The 15,000-nt window shown below is 42.2% G+C and overlaps 1 protein-coding gene across 1 annotated transcript in view; it reads left to right on the top strand.

Annotated features, from left to right (window-relative positions):
- The first annotated feature begins 6,108 nt into the window (after positions 1-6,108).
- LOC130199905 (membrane-associated guanylate kinase, WW and PDZ domain-containing protein 1-like) overlaps positions 6,109-15,000 on the top strand; it is a 57,996-nt gene continuing 49,104 nt past the window's right edge. The window contains 1 exon segment of the mRNA XM_056423757.1: positions 6,109-6,403. Coding sequence (XP_056279732.1) covers positions 6,109-6,403 — 295 coding nt within the window.

Raw genomic sequence — 15,000 nt, 5'->3', positions numbered from 1 at the left:
CTGATAAGAGAGATAAAAAGAAAGAAACTTTATATCCTGAACGCAATATGATAAACACGGATTTAAGGTGTTTTAAAGAATTAGATTTAAACTGGTTTGCATCGTAAAATATGTATTTATTTATTTAACATTTATTATTTCTTAAAAAAAATCTTAATCTTAATATCTTATTTGTATCTTATTTTTCATTTGAGTAACATGTGAAAAGAAATAAAAATATATACAGATACATTTATCGTAAAAATAAAATAAAATCTATGTTCACTTAATTATTTTAAATATTTTTTATTACATGTAAAAAGAAAGAAAAATAAACACAGATATATTTATCATGAATTAAATCTATATTGATTTGATATGTTTATTCATTAAAATACCTTTATTAGAATAACATGTGAAAATAAATAAAAATATATACAGATACATTTATCGTAAAAAAATAAAATCTATGGTCATTTAATTATTTTAAATATTTCTTTATTACATGTAAAAATAAGGAAAGATAAACAGATATATTTATAATAAATTAAATCTATATTGATTTTACTTGTTTATTCATTAAAATGCCTTTTTTAGAACATTTGAAAGGAAAGAAAAATAATTACAAATATATTTATCATAAATTAAATCTATATTGATTTTACTTGTTTATTCATTAAAATACCTTTATTAGAATAGCATTTGAAAATAAAAATGAAATGAATAGATATATTTATCGCAAATAAATTCTTTATTTATTTAACTTATTTTACGTGTTTATCTATTAGACTATTCTCCATTTAATCTAAAGAAAAGAGCCACCCAGAATAAAAAAATATAGGAACAATAAATAAATACAAGAAAGAAATGGAGACTTTATTGATCTCCGCGGGTAACTTCTTCACTGCATTTGACTCATCCTGACTTATTAATGAGCCGTGGGGAGCAGCTGGGGGTTCAGTGCCTTGCTCAAGAGCACATGCAACCAACGTGACAAGCTACTCATGAGGGGACATCTGGAGACAATGTGGGGGGGGGGGGGGGGGGTTTAAGACCAAGGATGCAGTAAAAATTCGAGATTCATCCCCAGGAGCAGAATGGAGGTGTTTCTGGGAATATGTATCGTTGTTTACATTTTTACAACGGTTGTTTGGACTTTAAAATATTATTATTTACATGCAGTATCACTTCTGACCAGCAGAGAGCAGCATTGGACTTAAAACACATCGGAGAAGAGCTGTGTGTGGTCAGGTTCTTGTCACAGGCTGAGGCTCAGGCGCAGAGAGACAGGCTGGATGCAATATGAATAATAAAAAAGGCACTCTTTAATGAGGCAAAACAGTTTACCAAAAAAACAACAAGGTCCAAAAGGGGCAGGCAGAGAATCCAGGTTCAGGGCAGGCCGGGTCAACAGGCAGAACCAGGAACACGGACAGGACGACGGGAAAAGGACACGGAACTAGAGACGACAATCCGACAGGAGCCAAGGGTAAGACTGACACAATATATAGGGGGGAAACACAGGTGTACGACATCAGACAGTAACGAGACAAGAGTGGCTGAGGGCAGGTGAAGGGAATGAAACAATCAAGACAGAGAAGACACAGAGGAGACACAGGAGACACAGAGGAGACATAGGATACACGGAACACAGGCGAAACAGAACAGGGTGTTACAGTGTGTGTGTGTGTGTGTGTGTGTGGTTCTCGTGACATCATCTCTCAACGTGTTAATTAAAAGTGAGCCAATTCAGCCTAAAATCATGCATTCTACTCTATGAATTCATATTAATTATTCATATTTGTGGTGCAAAACGTTGCAAAACATTTCAAAGAATTTCATTTAAACTGGTTTGCAGAGTATTTTTTTTCTTCATATCTATATATACTGATATTCATTATGCAAACCGCTTATCCCTCTTTAGGGTCGCGGGGCACTGGAGCCGATCCCGGCTGACATTGGGCGAAGGTCAACAGGTCAACAGTCCATCTCAGAGACAGACAACCATTCACTCACACCTACGGGACATTCAGAGGTCAATTAACCTGAGCGGCATGTCTTTGGACTGAGGGAGGAACCCGGAGAACCCAGAGGGAACCAAGAGGGAACCCACGCTGCCACGGGGAGAACAGACTCCACTCAGAAGGACCGCACACCGGGAGCCGACCCCGTGGCCCCTAGTGCTGTGAGGGGACGGTGCTAGCCACCACACCACCGTGCAGCCCTGTGTAAACAGATATATGTATCATTAATAAATAAAATCTGTATGTATTTATTTATTCTGATGGATGGCGTGTCCACGGTGGGGTCTGGATGCTTTGTGTGTCGACGTGAAGGTGAAGAAGACTCCGTCACATGACAGGACGTCCTGATTAAAGAACGACGGGCTTCCTACTCTAATTGCGACTTCCTGAACAGGCGTCCACATCCTCGCCAAACATCCGCTCTGCCGTCTCCACGACGACGGGCCGACTCATCCCGCGGAAGACGTCCGATCGCGTCACTTCTATTCTCGTGATCTCCATTGTCTCACAGAGACCCTTCATTGTGTTGTCTTCGTATCGTCACCACGTTACCCGAATATCCTCAAACTCCCGCTCATTGCTCGTGGATATCTCGGTGAAGTGGAGGAGAACCGTAACTCTTAAGCCCCGCCCACTGCTGCTTGTTCAGTGAAAGTGAATCAGTGTGAATCACTTAATATTAATATGTTACATGTGTCCAGATGACACCATTTTCGGCACTTCTCTTTGTTGGGTTCCGGCCAACGCGCCCGCCGAGTGTGAAGTGGATCGGATGAAAGGTCCTTAAGATACGCCAAGAACTCGCAGACAGAGAGCGGGGAACGCTTCAGGGCGGGGCTTACTGTGATTGACAGGTCGCTGCCCACCATCAGGTGGTAACCTCCGTTTATTCAGAAAAACAACAACATGGCGACGGCTGGGATTCAAGATGTCCATCTGTGGTTGAGTTCAGTGTCAATAGTTCATGAGAAAGTTAGCAAACCTCAACAAGTACTCCCTCCAACGCCATGCTAGCTGTTTCCCCTGTCTCCAGTCTTAGCTAAGATAACTGTTAGTTATCTCAACTTTCCCTGATGTTTTTAAAATTATTTAGCAAAACGTCACAATCTCTGAAGCTCGTTGTGCATCTTTGGCATCAAACCGAAAAACACCATTAAAATATCTATATTTATATTCTAACAATGTGTAAAAATCACAGAAAGAGAGCCGTGTGTTTCCCTTTAAGAGTCGGTGGAGACCAAACACGGAGCTAAAAATGCAAATGTTGCACTTGTCATGTTCCTCCGAACCCTAACCCCCTAACCTCCTAATCCTTACCCACTAACCTCCGAACCCACTCACCTCCTAACCCTAACCCCCTAACCCCCTGATCCTAACCCACTAACCTCCTAATCCTAACCTCCAAACCCTAACCCACTCACCTCCTAATCCTAACCCCCGAACCTCCTAATCCTAACCTCCTAATCATAACCTCCAAACCCTAACCCACTCACCTCATAATCCTAACCTCCAAACCCTAACCCACTCACCTCCTAATCCTAACCTCCAAACCCTAACCCACTCACCTCCTAATCCTAACCCCCGAACCTCCTAATCCTAACCCACTAACCTCCTAATCATAACCCCCTAACCTCCTAATCCTAACCCACTAACATCCTAACCTCCTAACCCACTAACATCCTAACCTCATAATCCTAACCTCCTAATCCAAACCCCATAACCTCCTAATCCTAACCCCCTAACCCCGAACCTCCAAATCCTAACTCCCTAACCTCCTAATCCTAACCCACTAACATCCTCATCCTAACCCACTAACCTCCTAATCCTAACCCACTAACCTCAACTCCCTAATCCTAATCCCTTAACCTCCTAACCCTAGCCCCCTAACCTCCTAACCCTAACCTCCTAATCCTAACCCACTAACCTCAACTCCCTAATCCTAATCCTAACCCCTTAACCTCCTAACCCTAGCCTCCTAACCTCCTAACCCTAACCTCCTAATCCTAACCCCCGAGGTAACAATGCGACCACTAGATGGCGGGGCGCGTTCCTTATTGATCGGACTTCTCGAGGAACGTCATTAAAGAATAGTGTTTTAATAGAAAGGAACGGCCGGAGATTTATGGAATGATTCAACAGCTTTGATGACCTCGTCTCTTTATTCTCCGACCGATGCCGGTTAATGTTTGACCGGCTGTGGACTCGAGGCATTCCCGCCTCAACGTGAGATTATCATTTGTCATTCCCCGCGCCGGGCTCGCCTTTATGTGGCGCTTGAAGTCAGGCTTTTCCCATTTGTCCTGAAAGTTACACGTCGTGTTTCTGTGTTTGAGTTCCTGTGAGAACAAAAGCTTCTTTCACAAATACATCAACCTCGCTTCAGAGTCACCGAAAGTGAACCGGGAGGTTTGGTCCACGGCGGGTGGAAATGTACCTTGAGTTATCGGTTCCCTAACCCTTAACCCCTAACCCTTAACCCCTAACCCTAAACCCTAACCCTAACCCTAACCCTTACCCTAACCCTAACCCTTAACCCTAACCCCCTAACCCTTACTCCCTAACCCTTAACCCTAACCCCCTAATCCTTAACCCTTAACCCTAACTCCCTAATCCTTAACCCAAATCTCCTAACCCTAACCCCCTAACCAAAACCTTCTAACCCAAACCCCCTAGCCTATAACCCTTAACCCTAAAACACCCTAATCCCCGAACCTCCTAACCCCCTAATCCTTAACCCAAATCTCCTAACCCTAACCCCCTAACCAAAACCTTCTAACCCAAACCCCCTAGCCTATAACCCTTAACCCTAAAACACCCTAACCCCTAACCTCCTAACCCCCTAACCCAAACCTCCTAACCCTTAACCCTAACTCCCTAATCCTTAACCCAAATCTCCTAACCCTAACCCCCTAACCAAAACCTTCTAACCCAACCCCCCTAGCCTATAACACTTAACCCTAAAACACCCTAACCCCTAACCTCCTAACCCCCTAACTCAAACCTCCTAACCCTAATCCCCTAACCCCCTACCCATACGTTATCCTCCTCGCTCTCTTTCCAAAGTGACATAAAATTCAACATACCAATTTTTTTTAAATCAATATTTACATTTCTGATAGAAACAAAAAAAAGAAACGTGCAAAAATGCTGACAGATTTCCAGGTTAATGAAACATTGACTACAAATAAACGTCCAGGTGACACAGACACCCCGACAGGTGCAGACGTTCCCCACGAGACATCCTCATGTCGATGAGCACCGACGACAATAACAACCATAGCAAAATCAGAATAAAAAAATATTATTTCATTCTATTTCATTCTTACTATTATAATTAATTGTTCTTTCACAATAATATTTGTGCGTCAGCAATATTAAAGTCATGTTGGTCAAATTATTACAAACACATTACAGTGGAACTCCAATAAATCAATATATATATATATATATATATATATATCAAGGTGTTCCCGGTGTGGAGGTTTGGAACCAACAACCTCCTCCTGGTCTTCAGATTGTGGTGGTTCCAACTTCCATTATTCCCCCCCCCCCCCCCCCCCACACACACACTTTTCCTCCATCCACCTAGCAGGAGGAGCAGATGGGACGAACCTGTCGCCTTAAAGGAGACGTAGCACCTCTACCTGCTCACGCGAGAGGTGCACGGTTTTTAAAAAGTCCTGGAAAATCCTGGAAAGTTGAATAAGTTACAGTCCGAGCGCGAGGCCGACGTAGAACGACCAATGAGCTGAGAAAGACCCCCCGGCGCGAGACGCTGGAGCGCGCGCTCCCGCACCAGATGAGGAAACGACAACAGGAGCGAGGACACGCTGGATTTTGACCCAGCGGGGTGTGTGTGTGTGTGTGTGGGGGGGGGGGGGCTCGACTCAAGAGGAGGGTGAGCAGTGACACCCAGACACCCTGAAGGTCTCTGCTGCTGCTGGACTATTTATTTGCTCTGCAGCGGATTGTTTTGACCCCATTGCGCGGAACTACGGCTTTGTGTTGTTGTTGTTGCAGGGTTTTATTTGTTTGTTTGTTTGTTTAGTTGGTGGTGGTGTGTGTGTGTGTGGGGGGGGGGGGGGGGGTGGACCCCTGAGTCACCATGTCAACAGTCCTCCTCCAGAGGAAGAACCACTGGATCACCACAGTGAACGAGTGCCTGGTGGGCCGGGACGCGCGCGGGGAGCTGCGCGTGGAGCTGCGCGGCGGCGCGGAGCGCGGAGAGTTCGCGTCCGTCGGGCGCGTTGCGGAGGAGGGTCTCCGGGACGGGAGGCCGCGCGAGGGAGAGCTGCTCCTGGAGGTGCAGGGCCGGCCCGTGGCGGGACTCCCGCTCTACGACATCTCCTCCGTGATGAAGGGCTGCGACGGGCCCGTCAGGCTGAAGACCGTGCGTCAAGGTAAGCGACCGGGGAAGGTGTTTCCATCATGGGGGAGGAGAGGGTCTGGGGGTTAGCTTAACCCCGTAACCATGGGGTCCTCCACCGGGGTCAGAGCTGCGGGGTCAGACCGAGGCCACTTCCAGAGGCTGCAACGCGTCTGTGTCTGCTAGCTCTGTGACAGGACAATTTAGACTGAGTTTGGCTAACTTTGTCTGCCTATATATAATACATACATATATATATATATATATACAGGACTGTCTCAGAAAATTAGAATATTGTGATGAAGTTCTTTATTTTCTGTAATGCAATAAAAAAAACAAAAATGTCATGCATTCTGGATTCATTACAAATCAACTGAAATATTGCAAGCCTTTTATTCTGATTTATTGCTGATTATGGCTTACAGCTTAAGAAAACTCAAATATCCTATCTCTAAATATTAGAATATCATGAAAAAGTATACTAGTAGGGTATTAAACAAATCACTTGAATTGTCTAATTAACTCGAAACACCTGCAAGGGTTTCCTGAGCCTTGACAAACACTCAGCTGTTATAAATCTTTTTTTTTACTTGGTCTGAGGAAATATTAAAATTTTATGAGATAGGATTTTAGAGTTTTCTTAAGCTGTAAACCATAATCAGCAATATTAAAAGAATAAAAGGCTTGCAATATTTCAGTTGATTTGTAATGAATCCAGAATGCATGACATTTTTGTTTTTTTAATTGCATTACAGAAAATAAAGAACTTTATCACAATATTCTAATTTTCTGAGACAGTCCTGTATATATATATATATATATATATATATATTTAAAATATTTATGTATATTTAAAAATAAAATGAAATATATATATGTAAATATATATGAATATAAAAAAATATATATTTTAAATGTATATATATAAAATACATTTATATATATATACATATATATAATATATATATGTATATATATGTATATATATTTAATATATATTTAATATATATTTAAAATATAAATTTAATATATATATATGATATATATAATATATAGATATATATATCATATATATATGTATTTAATATATATATATGTAATATATATATATTTAAAATATACATTTTATATATATATATATATTGCTATTGTGATATGAAATTTGATATCTTACATTTTGATAATCTTAAAAATGGGCTTATTTGTCTTTTCCCGCTTTAAATCCTCCAGTCAGTGTGTCACTCTTCTTCTATGGAGGCTCCGGCTGTGAGGGCCAACAGCAGCCATGTTGGTTGTTTACCTTCATAACCATCATTTTGGGGGCGGGGCTTGGCCCACTTGGAGGATTTAATGCTCGATCGCTACGTCGTCTCTACGTTATTCTTTTTCTTCTTCTTCTTCTTGTTCTTCTTCTTTTTCTTCTTCTCGTTCTTGTTCTTCTTCTATCTTCTCCTTCATCTATCTTCTTGTTCTTCTTCTTCTTTGTATATTTCACAGTGCCCCCCCCCCCACACTCATTACACACTAGACTCCTCCCTCTGTGTAAATCATCACCTGTTACTTGACCGTGTGTTTGTTGTCTTTCGTCCTGCACGTCCATCATTGGACGCTTGACCTCAGGAGGCGGAGTCTGGTTTCCTAATTATTCAGAGCTCTCTCTCCGACTGGAGGCGTGAAGCGAGTCGTCTTCACGTTACCTTCTCGCATGAGTCAGCGGATTCTCTCGCTCACAGGGCCTCCATTGTGCCAAAGAAGAGGTGTGGTCTCGTTACGGGGTCGCCGTGTTGGTGATACCTGCCCCAGGTGGGCCACGCCCTCTGAGGAATGCAGGTCCCTGGGGGGGGGGGGGGGGGGCGGTGGTTGAACGGCACTCTGCTCTTCACTCGAGGACCTGGCGTACAGGACGAAATATCATTTTTCGTTGAGATGATATTTTAAAAGTATTCCTCCCACCTCCCCTCCCCCCGAAGCATTTTCTCGGTGGTGGCTATCTTTGTTGCGTACGGTTACCGTGGTTACGAGCGTCACTCTCCAGCGCGTCCACAGCTGTGGACTCTGACCGGCGGCTCGTCGTCCGTTGTAAACGTCGTAGAAAACGATATTTCACTGACTCGTGGTTCAGAGTCCAGAGTCTTCACGCCTCTGAAGAATGAAATCAAAACAATGGACACCCCGGGGGATGTTTACGTCCTCTAGGGGCTCGTTGTCCCCCAGGGACGGAAACACAGGAAACATGGGGCCCTTTTTGAAACTTGTGAAATAACATTTAACCTTTTGTTAAAAAATAATATTTATACTTATATATAGAGATGCAGCGATCAGGTTTTCTGGTGCCGATCACCGATCACTGAAATCAGTATCTGCCGATCCGATAATACCGATCACCGATCACGGTGTGGATTGAAGCATTCTATTTATTGTGTAGCATTATTGCTATGAGGACTATGAGGAAATACATATATAAAGCAACTCAAACATTAAAGAAATTACAGATTTCTTTAAACATTTAGGACTTTTACTTTGAAAAATGTCCTAATTGATACATTAAAATTGTTTGATTGCTATTGTAGGGGATTTCAGATATGTATGGAACACATCTGCATTATTCATTTCCTGGAACTCTTGGGGAAATCCATTTACAGGACTTTTCTTAACATACAAAAGTCTGACTTATTTTTATAAACTCTTCCTTGGTACAGTAAAAATGTTTTAATGTAAGCATAATTTAAGCTAAATCTCAGAAACGATCTCTAAAGATACAAAATCAGTTCATTGTTTACTTTTATATGATTTGTCGACATCTTATTTTGATAAACGGATGTTGTTTCACGTGGTTCTTTCCGCTAACTTCATCAAAACCCTCTTTGCTCCCGATGGAATGTGTTTACCGTGAGCATCAGTCTCTAGGGGCTCAGACATGTGAGAGTCGGCTGAGTCGACCCAGAGATTCAACTCGGGGGACGGGGACGCCGCTCGGTGGTGAGGATCCCCTCTGACCTCTCACTCTGCGGCCCTCGCCGGGCGCATCGTCTCCGTTGCGATGCGCCGCGATTGAAACGTCTCTGATAGTTTTTCTCGCAGATGTTACGTCATTTGATCGGCCGTTTTGAGAACGCCGATCAAAACCGATAATGGGAATATCGGCCGATATGGATCGGCGCCGATCAGATCGGTGCATCCCTACTTATATAGGCTTAGAGGATATGAGCAACTGTCATCAAATGATAATAATAAGACTATTTGGCAATAATAAGACTATTAGTAAATATAAGACTATTAGACAATGATACGAATATTAGTTAATAGTCTACAGATTCAAAGTGTTTTATTACATTTTATGAACAAAAAACAAAAAGAAAACAAATCAGACAATCATGAAATTATATTCGTATTTATTTGTGGTTATTTATTGATTTTTAACAACTATTAACAATTATAACTTATTCATTTGTTTTTTTATAATTCAAAATGATATGTATTAATTGTTTTTGTGTGTACCTCAGGCCACACAGATAGGACACACACAACAAAGAACAACAACAACACAATATTAAACTATCATAATTATTAGGGGACATTCTGGGGGCGTTTGTTGCCCTCCTGGTGACATCAGCCCCCCCCCCCCACGGGGGTTCATGGTGGTCTGTCCCGGGTGCAGAGTTGGCCGGGTGTCTGATCCCCGTGACTAAGGGCCCACTGGGTCTTGAGGGTTTGGTGTGCCGCCTGCTGGATGCCGGGCATTCCTGAGTGCTGGGGCCCGGAGTCCCCCGGTCCAGGTCCCGGCATCAAACACGCGTCCCCTCCTCCAGAACCTTCTTTGGCCCTGACTGGACGTGTCTTGTATTTATTGACACCAAACAGCTGCAGCTGGTTGAATTATTGCATAATAAATGTGTCTTGAAGCTGCAGATGTGATGTCATGCACTGAGCCCTCTAGCGGCAGAGTCGTGTACTGCGGCCCTGTCGTCAATAATGCAATTCACATCGTTTAAAATAGTTTATAAAAGAACCGTACTGATATTATTTACAGTAAATATGTGAGAGGAGAATAAATGAGAAACCTTGCTCACGATAACAATTAAATGTTACGTTCGGAGATGCTTTTATTCTGAAGGGGCATGGAAGAATCTCCTTACAGGTACCTGCATACAAAAATAAATAATAATAGTTCTAAACTTCCACAACAAGCCACAGTGAAGCAGTCAGTGAATATAAAACATGTTTTATTCATGTGTTTTATTTCATCTTCTTGTTATCGCTCCATTGACGTCTTCTCCATGGTGCACCTCCCCCCCCGACCACAGACACAGGAGCTGGAGTCAGAAGGTGACCTTTGACCTTTAGAGGTAGTTTTCCCATGATCTTTACCCCCCCCCCCTCCTCGTTTTTACGAGATAAATGACACCCTCTACGACTTCAAACAGGTTGGAGGTTCAGACACGATGGCGTTGTGTGTCTCCTCCGTCTCCTCTCCTTCGTCTCCTCCACTCTGTCGCCTCTGTGTCCTCTGTCTCCCCCGTCTCTCTCCTCCCTCTCCTCCGTCTCTCTCCTCTGTCACCTCCGTCTCCTCCACTCTCTCTCCTTCCACGCTCACTACACTCGTTTCCTCTCCTCGTCCTTCTCCTCCAGTGTTGTTCATGGTGAGTTCTCTGGCATTATCCCGGCTGGTGATGACACACTCGTCATGTGGATGTGCTCCAGTCTGCTGAGGAAAGGAAGGAAAGGAAAGGAAAGGATGTGTCCGTGTATCTCCGCCTCCTGCCCGTGGTCATGGGCTGTCCTGAAGGAGGTTCTCTAATCACAGAGGTTCCTTTGTGCGCTGACATTTAACGGAGGCAGCCAGTCAGAACTGATAGAGAGCGTACCACCTGAAGGGGGGGGAGGGGGGGGGGGGATGTGACAGAAAATGTATAGAGGTAGGAGATGTAAAAAAAAAATTATATATAAATTATAGTATTTTAAAAATATATATATTTATATTTCAAATATATATATATATTAAACATATATTTCTATATATATGTTTCTTATATATATATATTTAATGTGTATATATATATATTTAAAATAAATATTTATTATGCATATATATTTTAAATATATGTACATATATATATATTTTTACGTGCAGAATTCACAAGTAATATCTGTGTTTTATCCGTGATGGAGCCCACATGTTTTCCTTCAAGCTTCTATTCCTTCTCTCTTAATCGCACCGACCTTTCCCTCCCTCCCTCCCTCCCTCCCCCCTCCCCGCCTCCCTCCTTTTTTTCTCTCTTCCTCCATCCCTTTCTGGCCACTAACGCAGAGCGGAGGGAGCGGTCGGCCCGAGTTCCTCTGGTTATATTTAGCAATGAACAGATGCGGAGCAGTAGAGCGGAACACACACCGTGTGTGTGTGTGTGTGTGTGACTCTTCCTTCATACCAATTCTCCCATCATGCACTGCTGACTCTGACTCAGCCGCCCGCTGGAGAACTGGATCAGAACGGACCCACCTGCCTCCTCACGGGAACCATCCGTCGGGTTCTGTATACGAGGAGTCCTTCAAGAACCGGACTCTTCGTAGAGATTTAATCCGGTCCAAGTTGACATTCGACTTTTGCCCACAGAGGGCGCCACAATCAACACAAAAGAAACCCACAAAAAACCGAATAGAACAGATTAGAATGATCAGAATCAGAACCTTTTATTGCCATTGTGTCATGGCGGGTGGTGCATCAATAGACAACAGACAATAAAATTAACAACAATCAACGACAATCAAACACAGTGCGAGGATTAAGAGTTTAAATACAAGAAAAAAAAGCACTTTGCACGTCTGTTGATAAAAAAATGAGTAATTCAGTCAAAAAAAGGGCTTATATTTATTTAAAAAAAGAGGGTGACCCCATTCTGTTTCTCGGTGAACAGGGCTGTGTGCGGCTGCTTGTGGAGGTCATTACAGAAGTCGGTCCGAATCTCGATTATTTTTGTTACCCTCCTCTCCGCTGATCGCAGGTCTCACGAGAGTAGCCCGGATAATGGGCGAGTAATAGCTGTAGATTCGCAGCTATACGGCATCTACGCACCAAGAGAGAGCCAACGTGAGTGAAACCCATCAGTACTTGATTAGTTTTGTCCGGTGCATCTCTCAGACTGCCCCCCCCCCCCCCTGTATTATAGAGTTAAAGGCTCTCATCTGTAATTGGAGAGTCCAGTGTTGGCTGACGGGATGTCCTGAGAGCCGCAGGAAGCCACTGAAACAATGGAATTTACTGTTTAAGAACCAGCATTTCCAGTTCCTACTCCGAGGCCACTATTTTGGAATCGGCCGGAGAGGAAATACAATATTATTCGTACGCCTGGAGGGAATGCCTCTTCTCTCTCCGGTGAGGAGACGGCTTTTTTTGGTTGCTTACGACGACAAAGAGGAAAAGATTTAAATTAGTTTAAAAAGATTCGGAAGCGTGGCTGGATAGAAATAAAACAAGAAGTAATGGACGATCCTGTGTGTGTGTGTGTGTGAGTCTGTAATTGTGTTTTAGGACGCAGACAGAGTGGAGCCGCCTCGACAGAAATGTGATAACGGAGAGCGGTTGGCTCGTGAACTCCCGTCTTCGTGAAGAATCGAGTGCGTGTGGATGTTTTTTGTCGGCTAAGTTGCGGAGTAGAGGCGTATCTCTTGCGAGCTACATTTATTCGCCTTCTTGCTAGGAGTAAATTCGGTGTAAGACGGACATTTCCCGTTTGAATCGACGTAGCAAAATGGTCAGAGCGGCGGCCATTTTGTAATTTTTAAAATATATTTATTTAGATTTTACAAATGAACAAGACAGGACTTTCAGGATACAATACAGAGTGAAAGAAGAGAGAGAAGGGTAAAGAACAACGAACAACCACAAAAAATAACACATTCACACATCAACTCATCTTTGTTCGGATCAGGTTAGCTTTGGTACCGGTGTTTTTAATCTGGCACGGCAAAGTCCAGCCCGGAGGGGTCCACCATGTCTCATACCGGTTTCCATATCTTGAGAAACCCTGTGACATCGTCATGGAGGGTGTTGGTCATCTTATCCAGAGGGATAACGTCCAAAACCCCCCTGTGCTGCGGCCATTTCTACTTGCGCCGCTGCGACCGTTGTAGCGCGCTAACAATACGAACTAAACCGTCGCGGACTCACTGAGGTGAGGTTTTTTTACAGATTGTTTTGGCTTAGTTTAAGCCAGACAAAGTTTAAATAAATGGGAATTACAAAGCTAGCATGTGTAAACAAATTAAATGCAGCAGAATTAAAAAGCTAGCTAACGAGCCGGTTGTCCGCTAGGAAGGTAGCTTGCTAATTACCTTCGCATTGAAAATTCGGAAGGTTATGTTTTGATCGTCGTGTATTTATTTATTTATTTATTTGTATGCGTGTTACTCGCATAACTCAAAAAGTATGAAACCGAATCGCATGAAATTTGGTGGGATGATTGGTTATTATCCGTGGACCATTTGATTAGATTTTGGGATCGATCGGGTCAAAGGTCAAGGTCATGAAAAGGTCAACATCTTCTTTTCACCAATTTGTATCCAATTGGCATGCAACTAATGCCAAAATGTTCATAATTCAATGCCCAATCTTGTGATATGCGAAGGTATGCGCTCTACCGAGTGCCCGTTCTAGTTCCACCATATTTCAATAGCTCCACCGGTTACACAACATGAGTCCGACGGCGGTCTTGTTCTCCTCGCCGCTCCAGAGATGAACAAAGCTAAAGAGCGATCTCTCCGTCACGAGAGCTCTGACGACGTTTTACTGTCCCCAAATGACGGGAATCTCCTTTCTGTCTTTTTTTTTTTACCTCCAGAAAACAGTTTAATGTCCACTCGTATTCAAAAGTTTAGGGTCACCCAGACAATTTGGTGTTTTACATGAAAACTCTCACTTTTATTTATAGAATGAATTTCAAAATTAATAGATATGATAGTCAAGACATTGACAAGGTAATAAATAATTATTTTTATTGTAAATATTAATGTTGTTCTTGTGGCTCAAAGGAAGGCCAGTGTTATAGCTTCTCTCACCAGCATAACTGTTTTCAGCTGCGCTCACATAAAAAGGGTTTTCAAGGGTTTTCTACCCCTCCGCTAGTCTTCTAAGGCGATAACACAATGTACCACTAGAACACTGGAGATGGGCCTCTACACACCTCTGTAGAGACTTCATTAAACACCAGAGAATAGTCATGTACACATTAAATATGTAGAGAGTTATGATTCATTTAATGTTATCTTCATTGGAAACAGGGCTTTAAAAAATAAGGACATTTAAATATTTTGTATATATATATTTATATATATACATATAAATATATATACATACATTATTGTGTATATATATATTTATATATATATATATACAGGACTGTCTCAGAAAATTAGAATATTGTGATAAAGTTCTTTATTTTCTGTAATGCAATTAAAAAAACAAAAATGTCATGCATTCTGGATTCATTACAAATCAACTGAAATATTGCAAGCCTTTTATTCCTTTAATATTGCTGATTATGGCTTACAGCTTAAGAAAACTCAAATATCCTATTTCTAAATATTAGAATATCATGAAAAAGTATACTAGTAGGGTATTAAACAAATCACTTGAAT

Source organism: Pseudoliparis swirei, chromosome 9, assembly GCF_029220125.1.
Source record: "Pseudoliparis swirei isolate HS2019 ecotype Mariana Trench chromosome 9, NWPU_hadal_v1, whole genome shotgun sequence".
NCBI classification, from domain to species: domain Eukaryota; kingdom Metazoa; phylum Chordata; class Actinopteri; order Perciformes; family Liparidae; genus Pseudoliparis; species Pseudoliparis swirei.
The sequence above is the reverse complement of the archived record's forward strand: the minus strand, read 5'-3'. Positions and strand labels throughout refer to the sequence as shown.